At 50.4% G+C, this 18,617-nt stretch overlaps 1 protein-coding gene across 4 annotated transcripts in view; it reads left to right on the forward strand.

Annotated features, from left to right (window-relative positions):
• The window catches only part of kst (spectrin beta chain, non-erythrocytic 5 kst), a 223,525-nt gene that overhangs the window by 92,244 nt on the left and 112,664 nt on the right, over window positions 1-18,617 (forward strand). For 3 of the 4 annotated variants that reach the window (XM_075699633.1, XM_075699636.1, XM_075699634.1), the window contains exon 2: window positions 18,036-18,236. In XM_075699633.1, the coding sequence (XP_075555748.1) occupies window positions 18,117-18,236 (120 nt within the window). In that variant the 5' untranslated portion in view covers window positions 18,036-18,116. Of the gene's footprint in view, window positions 1-17,944; window positions 17,965-18,035; window positions 18,237-18,617 lie in introns of those variants that run through there. The other variant, XM_075699635.1, reaches the window with a different exon arrangement.

Below are 18,617 nucleotides of genomic sequence, written 5' to 3' on the forward strand. Positions count from 1 at the left end.
TGGTGACGCTTTACGGTGTTTTGACGCGTGCGCGCTTTCCTTTTGATGTTCCGCGCCGTTCTTGTTCCTTCTTCCTGCGCCTTTTTTTCCTCCTGGTCGCCGCGCCGCCGTGCGCTATCGCAGCGACGTTACAGAATGGCGTCGCGGGCCTTTGAGAGAGACGAAGCCCGTTTCCTCACGGGAAAAGCTTGTTGTCTGTCCTGTATGTGTCGTGTCACGGAAAACGGGGCCACTCCTTCGCCCGCCCGCTCTTCGGCGCTGATCCGCCTCGGGGTCTTTTTCTCTCTTAATGGATTTATACATTGCCTCTGAGAGCGGGCCACGCACGCTGTGCGTCGTACCAATCTCGGAGGCCACGATTTAGACGAGTTTCCTACAAAGCTTACTAAAGGCGATAGTTTAGTTGCTATAGTTCAACTACCGTGAAAAGAATTATGTGTATAGCATAAATGGGTTTGCTTATTCCTATCGCTTGCGGCTTCAGACCATCCTGTGGCATTAATTCATTTCATCCTTCTCAACTTCCCAGCGATCGTACTATTCTACATGCACGAAAGCAATAAGTTTCTGCGCGCACGCGTACTCGTACTGAATAGTCGCATTTGTTGTGCAATATTCTGTTGAAAATTTACAATGTCGCAAAGCCATCTCAAACCAGAAGCGCGAAATTTAGCCAAGCCTGTCTATTATATCCGTAATGCCATGGAGCGAGGAAAAAAAACGAAAGTTAGGAGTTGTAATTATATTACTATCATGACATAATATAATTATACGCTTCTAGCTGAAGATGTCCACTTGTTGCGTGCAATCTAACACTGTACAAAAGCAGCACGCAAGAAAGAGGCGCGACACATTCTCGCTCACTATTGCCTTTATTACCCGCCATGGTTGCTCAGTGGCTATGGTGTTGGGCTGCTACGAGGTCGCGGGATCGAATCCCGGCCGCGGCGGCCACATTTCAACGGGGGTGGAATGCGAAAACACCCGTGTACTTCGATTTAGGTGCAGTGGTCGAAATTTCCGGAGTCCTCCACTAAGGCGTGCCTCATAATCAGAAAGGGGTTTTGGCGCGTAAAACCTTATAATTATTTTTAATGCCTTTATTCAAACGTAACGAAACAGAAACAAATAGCGATTAGTTAGTAAGTTCGCCAAAAAAGCTGCGACTAATTTCATATACAATGTGTGTGGGGGTGTTTCTCGCCAGAAGGAAAGCTTTCCTGCACGCGTTTTTTTTTTTTTTAATTCCAACGTGTCAAGCCGATGGTGTCGCGTCCCACTGACGGCCAATTCGGCAGGCCAGCTTCGGCGAGACGTACAGCAAGCTAGGACCGGTGCAGCGCATGTCGGTCGCGACGGCGTTCCTTCGCACGTGCGCGCGCGCGTAAGGTCGTTGACCCTATTGCACGCGCGCGCTTTCTCCGAAACTGGCTTTGCTCCCTCCGCGCGTCGCTCTTGTCGCACCGTTGTCTCCGTGACCGATCTTCTTCGTCAATCCCCCCCACCCCCCACCCCCAATTGGGCTCTCGTACACACACGAACATGTAGTCTAGTTTGGAACCCACAGAAAGCTGAGCCAGTTGGTGAGGACTCATAATGCAAAGGACGGGTAAGGCGTGCAGACACGGACACAAGAGAAGTGGACAACACGGGCACGCGGCGTTCGTGTTGTCCACTTATCTTGTGTCCAACACGAACGCCGCGTGCCCGTGTTGTCCACTTCTCTTGTGTCCACCCGCCGTGGTTGCTCAGTGGCTATGGTGTTGGGCTGCTGAGCACGAGGTCGCGGGATCGAATCCCGGCCACGGCGGCCGCATTTCGATGGGGGCGAAATGCGAAAACACCTGTGTGCTTAGATTTAGGCGCACGTTAAAGAACCCCAGGTGGTCAAAATTTCCGGAGTCCTCCACTACGGCGTGCCTCATAATCAGAAAGTGGTTTTGGCACGTAAAACCCCAAATATTATTATTATTCTCTTGTGTCCGTGTCTGCGCGCTTTGCCCCCTTCTTTGCATCATAGTCTAGTGTCTCCACAAACACACTCGTACACTTCCTCTATCTTCCGAATGTGAGGGACGTGCTGCTAGTTACGGAGGAACGGCCACGAAGAATGGTGTTCTTGTATATGATCTCCCTGCGGGAGCATATACAGGAACACTAACGAAGAAGGGAGACACACTCCGCCTGGTGAGGAGCCTAGTATTCAGTGGGGTAGCATACAGACTGCCCTATTGGAACCCAACTAAAGCGCGGGGAAGTAAAAAGAAGATGCAATCGTTAAAGCGGGGTACGAAAGTGCCCTGCGCCTACCACAGAGCACTTCGAAAGAGAAATTTCTGGCCCTAGGACTTCGTAACACCTTTGAAGAACTTGCCAAAGCTCAAACCATCTCGCAGAAAAAAAAAAAAAAAACTCTTCCAGAGACACACAGGCAAGGGGGAACGTACTTGAGAGACTCGGTTACAACGCTCAACTGCAAGGCCACAAACAAACAGAAGGGTTGCCCCCGCGCCACTAAAAGCTGGTACCGGGTAACCCCGCTCCCCAAAATACATGGACCCGAACCTCCACTCCGGCAGGAGGCAGGCAAGACCCCAATTCATCGAAAGAAAAATTTAGATTTATGAATGCAGCCCGATTTATCGACGCCCCGCTCTACGCGCGCATGCGTTAAGAAAGCGGTAGCAGTGGTTACCGACCCCAGAGGAACAATAACTCCCAGCGTGTCAATATCCCCCCAGCTACGTCACGGAAACGGAAGAAGACGCCATCGCACTCGCTATCCAAGGGGGAATAAAATGAAGGGGAGTGCTGGCAGTCTTAACAGATTCCCTAACAGCATGCAGGAACTTCCAAAGAGCAAGGATTGGTACGAACGCACACCGAGTCCTGACCAAACTAAAAGAAGAAGACTAAACTGAATTTACCCTAACGATGACTTGGTTATACCGGGACACGAAGGAATCGCAGGGAACTTGCATGCGGACAGAGCGGCCCCAAGATACGATAACTACCGGGCTCTCAACACATCCCCGGCAGAGGACCTAACGCCCATAGACTCCGAATAACTAGCTCTACGATAGTAGTCTACTATAGAGGGAATGGTATGATCTATCCACCGTCCCACGGAAAACTAAAGGCTAAAGAGGCCACCGCCGATCCGCTTAGGCAACAGACAGGTGCTTTCGTCAGCTTACACAAACTGCACAAAAAGATACACCCCACGGCCTTTGGCGACATATGCCCGTGGTGCGGGTCAACAACAGCCTTGTATCACATAACATGTGAGTGTGCATCACACAACACAGAACCTCGCACTACAAACCCAAATAGAGATCAGTGGGAGACTCTGCTGGCCAGCTCAGACCTGGAGGACCGGATCCTCCTTGCCAGAAGAGCCAACAGGCTTACGGATGCCAGCGGAGCCCTGAAATATGGGCCCCTACCGTCGATAAACCTCGCAAAAGGCCAGCTCAATAACTAATAATTCAATAAGTTTACTCACTCACTCACTCACTCACTCACTCACTCACTCACTCACTCACTCACTCACTCACTCACTCACTCACTCACTCACTCACTCACTCACTCACTCACTCACTCACTCACTCACTCACTCACTCAGCGGTAGTCACTTTCCAACGCGCGTTGGCTGAAAAAAAAAAATATATATATATATATACTCTCACGCAAAGAAAAAAGTTAGCAGAAGAGCATAAAATACAATTTCAGGCAGTACAATATTATACACAAGTAAAATAATTCTCCCTGCGCGGCTTTCTTTGGTTGCGTGACGGTACACGGATTCGTTGAACTTTTTCACCGTCGAGCGACACCATATGTCGTTCTTGCACCACCTTCAGAGTCGAGTTAAATATATAATTCCTGTAGTTTACGGGATACAAGCACAATCTTTTCCGTCAATATGACAAACAATCTCATTCACACCACAGTCCGAAGACGTGTTCCAAGCCGTAGACAGTCCCTTTAACGAAAGAGGGTGGGGACATTGCCTTCAAGTTCCTGCATGCGTGTGTGTGTGTGTGTGTCTGTTTAGCGTTTATTTTTTTCGAAGGAATAGCACCGAACAGGTTATCCGGTGTCCCCGTCGTGAGTGGCGATTGGGGAGACGAATAAAACGACGTGGCAGTGGTCGTTTGGCTCCGTTTGGCTGCCGCAGTAGCTTTCGGTGGTCGCACAGATAGGGCTCATTGTGATGAGCGCTAGACGCTCTCGGGCCGTCTGCTTCCTTCTTTTACACGCCACAGGGTTGGACAGACGAGGGACGACAGGCCGCCAGGTTTCGCGGTTGTTCCTCTCTCTCGCTTTGTCTCTCACTTATTAGTTTCACGTGCCTTCCGTTCTGGTCTTCTAAAAACGCGGAACGTTTTTGTCCGTCCGTCTGGTCTCGTCGCCCCTTTATTTTTTTGTCGGAGATCATCACTGCCCTCGCTTCCAGCATCCGCTGTCTTTCTGTTTTCTTTTTTTCGTGTTCCCGGAGAACTGTTCACCAGAATGCACATGCAAGAGAGAAAGACGGAGAGAGAAGATACGCATGGTGATGGTGTGAGCGTAGGGAGAGAAAAAGAGACGCAGCTATGGGGAACCGCGTAACCTGCTTCTGGGGCGAAGTCTTGCGCCTTGCAGGGTAGAGACGGCCGCATAGCCGCCTACCCTCACCTCTCTCAAATGCTGCGAAGGAAAAGAAACAACGGCGCTTCTTTTCTTTCTCTTTTTTATCGCTTTCTGCCGTAGGGTAGTCTTCCCGGCAGTGCGCCGGGGGGAATGGTGGTCAAACTCTCGCATTGTCTCGCGACCAGGACGACGGCGGACAACAATGCGTCCGGCGTGTCTCTCACTCTTTCTCATTGCCATTTTCTTTCCGCCTTTCTACCTCTCTCGCTAGTCGCTCATTCACGACCCTTCCCCCTCGTGTGGACTCTCTCTTCCGTTTTGTGTTTGACACGTCCGCCTTTCTTTTCCTCCGACAAAAAAAGGACGGAGGGGGTGGGGGAGGGGGTGGAAGCGTAGACGGCTGACTGTGAGGGCGGGTGGGGGGGAGGTGATGTTTGGAGCAAGCGACGCGGAAGTGAAGCCCCACCGTTATATATGCTGCACCTCCATACGACGACGCCGAGAGAAACGCCTCTCTGACTCGACGACTCTGTCGGGGGTACTGTCCGCCGTCGTGAGGCCCGAGCTAGAGTGTAGTACTACAGTTGGCTGCTTTAGGATAAAAAAATATACCGGAGCGCAAACATTCGCGACAGGATGAGGCATGTGTCTGCTGCAGCAAAAGCCCGGAGACGACTGAGCGCATTGTAAAGGAATGCCAAGATATTCGCCTAGCCAGGACCGTAGAGAACGTCCACCTTCCAGAAGCGCGGAGGTCCAGAACGGATGGGTCTAATAACGAGAAAAGGGTGGGGGTAGAGGTGGGGGGGGGGGAGGCTAGCTGTGGCTCGCTCGCTTGTTTGTTCGGGCACTTGGCTTGAATTGACACAATCATCTTCGATGGTACTCTGCACCAGCGGGCAAGGAGCGCTTGTCTTAGTAGTCGACAAAAACCACCCGGATTTATTTTTCTCTGCTTACACGCGAACACTGACGGAACGAAGAACTTTTCTGACGCGTTGTGGTTGAGGGAAGTGTCACAAGATGGCGCTAACAACCCTGCTGCTGCCACAGGCGTCTCGTTTTCCCGTAAACTCAAAAATCATGTTTCCGTAAACTGAAACACGCGTTAAAGGACAGGTTAGTAAAGTTACCTACTATGCCCGCGGCTTTACCAGTTCGGCCGGTGAAGACGACCAACACCGATGGCCTGCCTCCACCCCCCCCCCCCCTCAGGTCTTTTCTTGCACCCAATTTTTCCGTCTTCCTCGTCACGGATGTGATATCAACGTGCAACAGCACGTTCACTGTAGTGAAACCAACGAAATAACACTTCCTCTGTGCTCCGTCTTGCTGCAGTGTTGCCCGCCTGTTTCTTTAGGCAGTCGCTTCACAGAACCGAGGCGCCAGCTCCATCGCTTTCTTATGCGCGGTGCTTCGGGAGAGCTGCTGTGGTCTTCGTGCGCATGCGCAGCCGGTGCGGTGAGTGAGGTGAAGATGTATCGACTCCGGCCCCACTCGACACCCCCGCCCCAAGCCGTCAGAGCGATCACCCGATCCCGCTGCAACCCCCCTCTCTCTCTTTTAGGAAGGCCAGGAAAACCATTAACTACCTCGCTGAGGGAGAAAGAGAGGAGGATCCTTTGGTCGTGACTCGGGCCCCGCTGAATCGATGACGGCCACCGACGTTAATGGACGATGCGCCCGCCCTCGTTTCTTTCTTTTGAAACTGCCGCTACTTTTTTTGCTGCCCTCCTATAGCGCCACCTGCGGGTGCAGTGCTCGCAGTAAACGTGTTCGCCAGCGCGAATTCGACACTTGGTGCCGAATCTGGGCAGAGGGAAGGTGCTCGGATGAATCGGGACCGGCGCGCGTAAAGTGTTCCAGAAACGTTCTCAGACCCACCCCTCCCCTCCCTCCTTCCCCTTATAAAAACAATAAACAAACATGGCGCGACAAGTGAGAGAGGGGGAGAGATGAGAGAAAAAAAAATGAAAAAGGAACGACTTGGAAAAAACAGAATGTCAACCTAAGCAATGTGTGTGTGTGTGTGTGTCGTAAGACACGTCAGCTTGTGAGCTTGTCGTAAGACGCGTCAACGGGTCCACAGCACCACCTCTACCGAAAGGCCAGATGTACTCCGTAAGGGACGACTCAGCCTACGAATCGTTCATAGATGACGTCTCTTTCTCTGTCTCTTAGCCGTGTTGCCTAAAGGGCTGCAGAAAACAGTGCCCCTTCCTCTCGACAATTACTCCCTCTTTCTCTCTCTACTGTCATGCACGTTCTCGGTAATGGCTGAAATTTTCATAAACGTTGATGAAACATGGTTAAAACTTGTCCGCCATCTCTGATTACAACGTATGCATACGTCGCGCTAAGTACTGACGGTGATATTTAGGGTTTCTATGCTCGTCTGCGATGAGAGTTGACATTTAAATCGAGAGGCGGTTACGAAAAGGTCTTGGGAATTAATTCCGTGCCAGTTTTGATGTCCCAATCAGCCGCTGAGGTCTCTTTGCGCGACCTCTTATCTGCCATGTGTTCCTATGGATGTGTTTCACACGCCGCAGTCCCCTATTGGCGGCGAGGAGTTACGGAGTCGCCATCTAAGCGCCTCGCTGGCGTAGTATGAGGGATCACGCGGCGCGCTCCTCATAGGTTTTGCTGTCAGCGCTCACTAAAAACACCACGCGCGAGCTCTCCCGGACATTTCTGTAAGTACTTTCGAAACGAAAGAAGTTGTTTACTGTCTAAATAATAATCTTGGGCAAACTGAAAGCACACAATCGTTTAAGACGCTATCGCTTTACCGAATACGTACAGTGAACGCCACTGCGCGCGGTCGCCGCGATGGAGTCTCCCGAACCGGCTTCTTGCGTGAAAGGTAGGTAAACGCTGAGAGCAAGCTATGTGAAATATGTTCTTATACTGTTTGTGTAACTAAATGAAGCGTAATAGAAAGAAGCCTCAATGCAGCGATCGCGCAGATTCGCAGCGACCGACTGCGCGTCTGCATGCTTGTCCGCGCACTGTTTCCCTTTCGCCGCGTGCGCGTTCTCGCTCAGTGCCATGAGCTTTAGGCCGCAGAAAACGAGCATTTGACAGTATACAAGCAACCATTGTTGCGTGGGAGCTATCAGAGCTGTTCAAAAATAACTTCATTGTAGAGACTTCGACGCCTACGGGGACTATGATGTGCCGTCGCGACGATTCAATCTTTTTCTTTCTTCTATATTATTTGACCTTTCAATATTATTTTTCGAGTTGCGTCGCACTGTATGTTTATCGGTGTTCTCAGCGTGCAATTTCCCGCTGCTCCTTTTTTGTAATCCAGTGCATTATTTCATGACACAAACATGACCATATGCCATGCTTTTTTAAATGTGCTTCTTACCGCTGCCTTTCCACTCCACTGAACTTGCCAGTATCTATATCATCGACAAGTTGACAGACCAAACAATCATAACATTAGTCGTGCAGCAGACTCGGGCGAGCGTCTCAGTGCGCGTTTTCAGAACATCGCAGACCGGGCGCCGTAGCAGAAATCTTCCTCGCGTCTGTGCTTGCTGCATACCCGAGTTTTAGCCGATGACTGTTTGCCGGTTTTATGTTTCGCGAGCCAAGCTTCACGCAGCTTCTTGTCCTGCGGCTACGTGTGAATAAGGCTGACACCGGCCTCTGTTACGTGCGCCCGGCCCTGCTGCACCGAGCAGTAGCCTACCATGTTGCGCGCCTTCAAAGGCAGCCACTACCTATTGTAGTGCTTTGAAGCGTTGTAAAGGAGACACTCGAAGCGGGAAAATCTCGCCACTAAATGAGGACCGCAGCGTACGAGGGAATTTAAACTCTCGTTTTCAGCTCGCTTCGGCGCTCTCGAAGCAGCCGACGCGGCCGCTACGTCCACGTGATCCCTCCTAGAACGTCACGCCGACGGTGGCGCCAGCTTTTCCAGTAGTGGAGCTCGAGGCCAATAGCTTGCCATGGTGTCGCGCTGCTGACCTCGAGGTTGCCGGTTCGATCCCGGTAGGGGTGGCCGCATTCTGACGGGGGCGGAATACAAAAAAACGCTCGTATACTTATATTTTGGCGCAAGTTGAAAAACCCCAGAGCATCACAATCCTCACACCCCATTACGGCATGCCTGATAAACAGATCGTGGTTTTGGCATGTAAAAGCACGGAAATTATTTATTTACCAGACAGACAACTTACTGGAAGGTCCGCTGGGCTAAAAGCCGTGAAAACGGCTTCACGGGGCCCAGGTGACCGTTACATGGCAAATTTTTCTACGATTTTACGATTCGCTTTCTTCTTCTCGTCAGGGCTGTTGATTATTAACTCTAGCATGCAGTATACTGTTCAATACACAATAATATAACAATAATATAAACAATCTCCGAACGTCGACGATGCGATATCAGTTGGCATTGTGAAATAAACATTTGTCGCTAAAGATACACAAACAGAAAGGTAGAAACAACTGCCTGCGTCGTCGTTAGTATTTCACCGTATACCTTTAAGTATGCATATATTTAGCGGCAAACATGTAGTTCAATATTTCATAGATGCAACTGGGTCGGAGAAGACTAGGAGGCCAACCGACATAAGCAATTGTGTGGCAGGCGAAACGAGTTGAATGGGAAGCAGACGACATTGCGAAACAGACGAGGCGCGAGCCGCGTTCCGTGCCTACCGCGTTACGTAGTGGCATTTCGTCATCGGACGGGGCTACATTTATAACGCGTAGTTCCGGGAGGGTGCGGTCGTCTCGCGGTCGTTCAAGGTCGCAACCGTCGCAACTCTCGCTTGTGCGACTTCGATTCGCCTAGTCCTCCTCCTTTCGTTTTCCAAACTGTTTCCTGGAAACCCGCGGAACTGCGTTCGCTTGTTGGAGACAGACCGTCGTTGCCACGTCTTCTCTCGTCACGCGTACACACAATGGGAGTACAAGAAATGCCCTTCTGCTCGCCGGGTATGCTTCCAGAACGGGAAATGGGGGTGGGGAGGGTTATTATGTAATTGTCCGCCAAGTGCACATGTCCATTTCGTCTGCTGCTTCTTATTGGCTGCGCTGCGTCTCGGAACGCCAGTACACACAATGGGAGTACAAGAACTGCACTTCTGCGCGCCGGGTACTTCCAGGAAGGGAGGGGGGGGGGGTATTATGTAAGTGTGGACACCTTGTGGACATGATCATTTCGTCTGCTGCTTCTGATTGGCTGGGCTGCGCGTTACGTGTGAGAAGAAGGCAGGCGCCCCCAGCCAAACAGCACGCACTTCTGCAGCAGACGAAATAGACACCCACTAGATGGACACATAATAGGTGACAAGGTAATAAATTGCTTGCGCGTTATCGTCATGAAATAGCCGCAGAGCTTCATATAATAATTACTAGAGCGAAACTGTGGCGCTAGTGTCTGCGGGAGCTGCAAGCAAAGGCGGTTCAGCCATTGTGGGAACGGAGTTTGCCTAATACTTCGTCCTTCTCGCTTCAAACAGCTCGCGACTTTGCAGACTGATCATTTTAAAGAAAGGGCTGCGTCACGAATAATTAAATTAACATTACTGAAATTGCCCGATGGCAAACTTCGAACTCACGAAAACTAGCACAGAAGCCCGATATCGAAAGCATTACGCCACGGAGGCATGGACAAGCGAAACCACTGCAATTAGCAGCGATTATGCGTATTCACTCTTATTGCCTTCTGCATTAAAAGAAGAACACACACGCATAGATTGTGTAGGACAATTTAGGCCAAGATAAAGCGCAATAAACGAATCCACAAGAACGTTTAACGCCACAAGGACAAAGTTCAGACAACTCCATGTACTAACCATCATGCCCATGGTGGCTGATAGGGTAGGGTGCCTCGATGCCAGTTTTGGCATCGGCGGCGCTATTATCGAGGCCCCCTATAGAGCGATCGCAGTGCCAGAGTTCCGTCCAGTAATAATCGCAGGAAACTCTACGGGCATATACCCACCTTGACGGGAGAGTGCATGTAGTGAGTGCAGAGTTTCCAAGACAGGAAACGCAAGCAGGACAGATAACTGCTGTCGCTTGGTGTCGCGCGCGCGCGATAGCTTTGCATTAACGTCATCGTGGTCGCCATCTTGAAGTACTAGCGCGGCGAAAAGAGGCGTAAACAAGGAACGTGACAGCACGACAGTCGCGTCTTGGACCGAGCTTCAAAGCGATAACAGTGATGCTCCTGTGAAAAACAGTCACCGTGTCAAAAAAAGAAAAAGAAAGGGCCAGTGTGTGCCTGATTATGCGGTGCATTGACGTCATCGTAGCCTCCACTTTTGTTTGTTAGCTAGACGAGAGCTCCGTCCGTGACGTCACGTGAAAACTACTGAGAGAAAGTTTGCACCCTTCGGGGCTTGAAACTTTGGTGCTTCGGCTTTGAATGCCCCTTCTGTCTGCCTCTTGACTGCGCATGCCCCCTCCCCCCCCCCATTTCCGTAAACGTTTGAAATAAACTTCGGTTAGAAGTGAGCCTTTGTACACTGTCCACTTCGTTGCTTCCCCTTCTTACTTCCGCTCTTCAATATACAACATTCGTGTTTTCCGGCTGTTCTTCACCGTCTTCGCGGTCGAGTCTTTCGTCTTTACCGGACGCGTCGGTGCTTTACCTATAAAAGGCGCGTCTTAGTAGTAGGTGCGAACGAGCGTGTACACTTCACACCTCTCCCGCGGCTTCCTGCGTCGCCGTCACGGAACCGTGGTCCTTCCTGGCCGCAGCGTTTTTTCTCTCTCTCTCCCGCGCCCGACACTTATAATCCGTTCCAGCCGGCTTTCATTGCTGCAGCACGCAGAAACCCGCAATTACTCGCGTGGTGGTGGCGGCGGCGGCATCTGTGCATGGCGTGCAGAGCGGGCACGCGAGCGCGACCTCGTGCTAATCGTCGCATGCCTAGGCAGCGCGGCCTTGCCCGAGGCTTAGTTCCGAGAACGTTTCTTTCCTTTTCTTTTTTTTTCCACTTTGTCTTCGCTTCAGCCGTGCGGAGCTGGGGCGACGTTGAGACGCCCCTGTTTGCCGGCTTCTCGACGACGCGGCACGCCCTCGTGCATATGCGCGATTCAGTCGAGATCGGATGTACAGAATTTCGCGCTATAGCGAACGCGCCGTGTACGTAATCTAGTGAACCGCAGTTGTGTGGACGAAGCCGGATTATCGAATTCCGCCGTAGTTTTTCTTTTTCGCCACGCCTGTTGCCACGATGTCGAAATTGTACGTATCGAATTCCGCCTCGTCGCGAACGTAGTGTTTTAATCCTGTACGCCGGAGTTGTGCGGCCGAAATCGGACATATACCGAATTCTCCCATACGCCGAAGACGCAGCGTCCTACCTAGTGTGTGCGTCGGAGTTGTGCGGACGTAACCGGATTATCGATAAATAATTTTTTTAACATAGCATAACAGTAGTTTCCTTCCCGGCGAATATGCTGTTTCTCTTTTTTTATTTTATTTTATTTATTTATAAATACTGCGATCTGAAATCAGATCATAGCAGGGTGGGTATACATAGAAATATACAAGCTTTTCTTTTAGTACACCGCAGTTAACTGTGCACTCTGTTCCCTATATATCGAATTTCGCAGTATATCGAACACACATTCCGCAAAGCTCAGACGTGCGAAAACGAAACGAAAATAGACATACTGACCAGGAACTTAGGGAGTTCGCGCTATGTGAAGCATATAGAGTGTATCGTATAGGTAAGCGATGCCATGCGTGCCTGCGTGCAGCATCTGCGGCGCGGATGCTGAGAACTTGGGTACCCTTTCCTGTGACTGGTATAAAACCAGCGCGAATAAACGCTGCGCTGCTTCTTGTTTGCTCGGAACTGGTCACTGCGACTTCAACACCGACGATACATACAGCACCATCAAGTTGCCCTGTGGAACTTGGATTTCGTTTTCTCTTTTGTAAGTTGAGGCTGCGGCTTCCGGCGTGGGTGCGGCCCGCGACTATACGACTACGTAGTGCCTTAGGACCAATTAAAGTCCCTTGTCCGTCTGTCTGTCTGTCTATCTGTCCGTCTGTCTGTCTGTCCGTCCGTCCGTCTGTCCGTCTGTCTGTCTGTCTGTCTGTCTGTCTGTCTGTCTGTCTGTCTGTCTGTCTGTCTGTCTGTCTGTCTGTCTGTCTGTCTGTCTGTCTGTCTGTCTGTCTGTCTGTCTGTCTGTCTGTCTGTCTGTCTGTCTGTCTGTCTGTCTGTCTGAGGCTCAGTGCCGACGAGTGCCTCAGTGCGCATGCATTATTGGTTATTGTACATTACACAAGACAAATGCATGTAAACGCCACTAGGATGTGCATGTGCACGTACCTCCCGCCGGCTTTTCTTTGGACTGACATCGAAACACCCGCATAAAAGATATAACTAAATAAAATAAGATACTTGAGTCTGCTCAGTTTCTGATAAGACGAGCCCATTTACGTTTCTCGTCGAGAGTTCCTTGCGTTTCCTTTGATGAGTTTTCTGTTGATGAGCTCCTGACGACTTCGTTCCCGATGACCGCCGAAGTAGCGCCGTGTTGTTTGATGTGCGATTTTCGTTTTCCGTCTCGGACCGGCTCTGACCGCGAGCTGCGTGTACACGTATTCCCGGCTTAGTTTTTTTTTCCCTTTTTCTTCCGTCAAGCCCTCTTGATTACCCCCGCTAAACGACATAATAGCCCAGGGATCGTTTCGTAATGTCCTTAGCTGCTGTGTAGACTTAATGCGGTGCTGCTGCGCACGATCGAAGCAGCAGCTGGAACTTAGTGAGGAAGGAAAAAAAACAAAAAAACTCTCGACTCATATCGCGATGAGTTACACGTCATACCTGAGCCTTGCACACATCGACCGCACGCGATATTCAGTTTCCATATCAACAGAAAGTATGTTCAAAGCAACAACAACAACGAAAAATCGATCGAAAGAATTTAAAACTTCTGTAATTACGACTTTTGAGAGGGTCTTAATTAACAGGGAAAAAAATTGCCGGTTTTTCACGCTCTTTTGATTGTTTCCAAGTGAGTCGCTATAAACACTGTTCTTCGTAATAAGACGTACAATTAGAACGCAGATGGTGCATGTCCCTTCGTTCTGCCCTTTTGCTCGCGTTTATTTTGAATTGAATTATGGGGTTTAACGTGCTAAAACCACTTTCTGATTATGAGGCACGCGTAGTGGAGGACTCCGGAAATTTTGACCACCTGGAGTTCTTTAACGTGCACCTAAATCTAAGTACACGGGTGTTTTCGCATTTCTCCACCATCGAAACGCGGCCGCCGTGGCCGGGATTCGATCCCGAGACCTCGTGCTCAGCAGCACAACACCATAGCCACTGAGCAACCACGGCGGGTCGCGTTTATTTTAGACCCGTGTTCCCGTCTGAGTACATTATCACGCACGCGTTGTCTGTGACTGCCTTCAGCGAATTAACGCTGTTACCACGCCATCGCTCGGCGATGACGTGATTGAATCAACACGTCTCTGGAGTTTGCCGCATTCTTTGACTCGCGGCTGTGGCGTTCTGCAGCGGACCTCGAGGTCAGGGTTCCATTCTTTGCCTCGTCTGCCACATTCCGATGGGGTCGGAATGCAAAAACGACCTTATATCTAGAGTTACTGTATGTGGCTCCCATATACAGTGATCTATGCAGTAACATATACAGCACACATTACAATAACTCTACATGTATCGTGCTTTGGGTGCATGTTATAAAAGGACACTGAATTAAAATGTCAAGTCGAGCTAGATTGAAAGATCGGGCTTTTGTAATAGGGAATTTGTCATTCGTATCGAGAACAGAGCTTTTGTATAAGCGACAAAAATGTCGGAAATGGAACGTCGGAGTGGCGCCACCTGTTGTGGACTATGGTACTTCTCGCGTGACGTCAGCACTGGCCGATTCACAGAGAGCGGCATAGAGGGAGGTCACGTGGAGATTACGTCAACTCCTCCGTATAGGCGCGGGCGGTTCAAATTGAGGAGTTGCAGCGGGGCCTTCGGCTTGCAGTTTTCTACGCTACAAGGTGGCGTGCTATCACACAGAAAACGATCATAGACTACGAGGCGAATAACGTATCGATATATAGCTCGAGTTAATATTTTCCTTTAGTGTACCATGTTAAAGAACCCCTGGTGGTCAAAATTGATCGAGTCCCCCCCCTACAATGGCGTCCGTCATAACCCACTGTTCGGTTACGGTACGTTAAACTTAGCGGCTTAATTTAATAACCGACTTCTGCGGTTGAGTGCACTTGTTCGTTGCGACGTGGCTGGACCTCTGCTTGACTAGGCCGTTGGTTGCGATGTTCGTGGCTGTCCGACCGTGACTTGCTTGGTGGACTACGCGCGCCGCTTCACGGATCGTCGCTCCTCTCGAACACGCTGTAGTCGGCGTCGCTTATCGCGGCCGCATGCCATAACATTTGTTACAAACAATGGAGACTGCGATAAGGAGCTGTGCGTGCGCGTTCCCCGTGTGAGCTTGCTGCGAGAAAGATAACGGCGTGCCTGCAGTAGGAGTTGGGGCCAAACGTTTCTTTAGCGGGAGCCATATCACTCGAGAGCTGTACTACGTATACCCGGTGAAATAGGTCGTTTCTCGCTCATCCGGCATGCTTCGCGCGTTCTTCGTCTGTATGAGCTGTACAGACGAAGGATGCGCGCATTTCGTGACGTCACGAACAGGCGGTGGCAGTGATGCCGTTGCATTTCGTGCGGCAAAAAAAAAAAAGAATTAAAAACGAGAAAAATAAATATTTGACAGATTTTAATGGCTCGAAGTTCTACTCGACGGAAAATGATTACGCGTTGTTCATTTCGGTTAGTTGGTAAAGATTGTTTTTCAAGCCGGTGAAAAGCCGGAAAGTGTCAACGTAGTCCAGTCGTCTGCTCGTTTTCCCTCTACTGCTCGTTTGTTTGCAAACTCGCAACCCGTCGTTATTTCTTGCCAGACGTTTCCGCGAAGTGCACATAATGCTTCCGTCGAGTTTGTTTTATGTATTTTTCTCATATGTGTTTACTTCCTCAGTCATATGCCAGATGTCACGCACGTGGCATCGGTGGCGGCAAATCTTAGTGATTAATCGGTGTCAGGAAGAACATGAAAGCTTGGCCACCGCTCGAAGAACTGCGTTTCAAAACCCAAACGCAGCGATTGACGAACAGCGTGGAATGGTCTGCCGACTGTAGCGTCGCCTGCGGACAGTGAATCTAACTGCAAAGCGCAACTTCTTTAGCACAGCACAAGATGTCGGAGAGCACTCTAAGCAAAGCCAAATGAACAGTACTCTGAAAACAGCCTCCTTTTTTTTTAGATTAAGCATTTCGAGCACGTTTTAGTACCGTATTTACTCGTAGATGGTTTCACCCCCATAACATGGGCTCACGAAGAAATAAAGGTATACGTAATTCGAATATAGGTCGACCCATATCTTTTTAGAAAATCGAGAGCTATGATGATGACAAGCCTTTATTTGCCGCAAGCTCGGCTACTGAATATCGTTAGTCGAGATGCCACAAGCTGCATCCTCGTCAGAATTGCCAGAGAAGTCATCCTCCTCGGATGCTTCGCCGTTGTCCTCTGCATCCCAAACGACACCATCCTCGGCGTCGTCGAGTGGGTTGGATATGCTGATATGCTGCATTTCTTAAATCCACTGTGTATGATCTTCAGACTGGCTTTACGGTGGGTGCAACGGAGCATCTCCGTTAGCTCGGTGCTTTTGCTAGCTCTCTTCGAGAATATAGGTCGAGATTCTTTGGTCACGAACATAGGACGGTAGCTTATTCCAGGTAACATTTCCGAAAAAAAAAAAAAAAGGCCGATCTAGATTTGAGTAAATCCGGCAGGCGATTTCATGCATTGGAGACATCGCTACTATGGTTAGAGAGACTTCTCTCTGTTCGCATCCGCGACCAAAAAGTAGTGCGTCACATACGTGAAAGAAAAATGTACCGTCAGCATGTGTCATTTAATTCGATATAGGACGAACTGTGGAGTAATATATGGCGTAATGTACCACATGGAAGTGTGGCTGATCTCCGTCGAACGAGCGGAATGACGCGTCTCTGCGAGCGACGGCGCCAGCGCGCTGCTTGCGTTCCCTTCCGAAACACACTACGTCACGCACTGGAAGGAAGGAAGGTACACAAACAGCTCGTGATTCGACTTGACCTTACGTCCACGAGTTGTAATATATGAAGTAGTTATTCCGTACGGAACGTGTCGCAGATAAGAAACAACTGCACTGCAAAACACGCGGAGCGAGGCATCTGTGGCTGCACTACGTGCGTAGCTTCCGCAACATCACGGAAAGTAAAACAAAGGCACTCGGCGCGCCGCGAGTCTGGAGTGGGGTGGTTGAAGAGCGTGGCCTCCGAGACCTGAGTGCGCGTGCTGCGCGCGCCGCCGGATCTCGGATGCCATGGTGAGCAGCGGTAGCGTCGACGGGCTTGCGTAAAGAGCGTGCAGGAGCTTCTGTTCGTGTGTGGCTTTGTTGCTCAGCCGATGAGCTACGCCGTGAAGCCGCAGTCTTTCTTCTTTACGAAAGGTATTTAATTGGCCAGTGTATTCCCTTGGTTACTGTGTCAGCGATAAAAACCGGAGAACAGGCCGCTGAGATGCGTGAGCGGGCTGTCCGAACTGTGCCAGCGATTGAACTGCGCAGTGCTTTAGGACGCCTTAGAGGAGGGCTCCGAATTAATTTTAATTAGTGTACCTAAATCTAAGTGCACGACCGTCTTTGCACTTCGTCTCCTTTGATATGCGGCCGGGAATGGAACTCACGACCTCGCGCTTAGCCACGGCGGCAGTTTCTGTGACTATCAGATAAATAAATATGGGTGCAAAATTTATAAATGTTATAAATGGCAGTGCCAGAATTACATTTTGCACTATAACCAGTCAAAATTAATAAATCAGTTCATGGGCATGCCACGCCGATCGTGAGCAAGGGGCGCACCGTTCCAAAATACTGCACGTCATTCTGTCGCCATGACGGTGGTGGCCCACTAGCACGACCGGATTTGGCTCATGTGCCTCTCGATACACCGCGGATACTTTTGCTGTGACGACGGGAGTTGCGAGCTGTGCACGACAGGCACAGTTCTCCTGACGCCAAGAATTCCTGACGTTTCGCCATGAGGCGCCGTCTAGGTGCAAGACTTCTGTTGTTACGACCGCAACAACAAAAGGATGTTGCCTTTTCCATCCATCCGTGCCTTATCCTCTCTGCTTGACAGCGACGCCGATAATGCGCGACGCTATCTGCGAAATATCTCGCCACATGGCCTCCCATGAGACGGTAGAGCACTCGGTGATCGACGCGTTTGCGCAACAGACATACGCGTACGTCTGCTACGTTGGCTTTGCGTCGTCGTCGGCTGACCTCCTCCTTTTTCTTTGCGTCTGTGTTTCAGGTGGTGCGGGCGCTGCGATGAGGTAGCGGTACGCTGCCCAGCGAGGGAGCGACAAGGGAGCGACCGGCGACAGCTGTCGGCATGTCGCAGCGAGCAGACGCCATGGAGTTCGAGAAGGGCCGCATCCGGGCCCTTCAGGAGGAACGCCTACACATCCAGAAGAAGACCTTCACCAAGTGGATGAACTCCTTCCTGCAGAAGGTCAGTCCGTCTGCCGCCGCCTCGCTGACTTTTCTGCAGACGGCGCTGCTCCCTGGTGTTGTTCCCGACATCGGCGAATTCCGCCAGGTTGTTGAATTCGCCATCTTACCAGCTCTGATTGGCCCATAGGACTGCTATGGCTTCTCTGATTGGCTCAAAATGCCGACATTACAGAATTTGACAATTTGGCAGAAAGTGTGGGAACCTAAGTAAGAACTTGGTAGAAGCTCTGCCTGCCAGCACACTGCACCAGCCCTCTGTGCCTCTACACTCGAAAACATTGTCCTTTACGGATGCTGATATTGAAGCAAGGTCCACCTCCTCCATGACATTACGGAAACTAGAAAACGTAACTGGCTGGCACATCTATGAAAATTGTCT

This window comes from Dermacentor variabilis, chromosome 7 (genome assembly GCF_050947875.1).
Source record: "Dermacentor variabilis isolate Ectoservices chromosome 7, ASM5094787v1, whole genome shotgun sequence".
Classification (NCBI taxonomy): Eukaryota; Metazoa; Arthropoda; class Arachnida; order Ixodida; family Ixodidae; genus Dermacentor; species Dermacentor variabilis.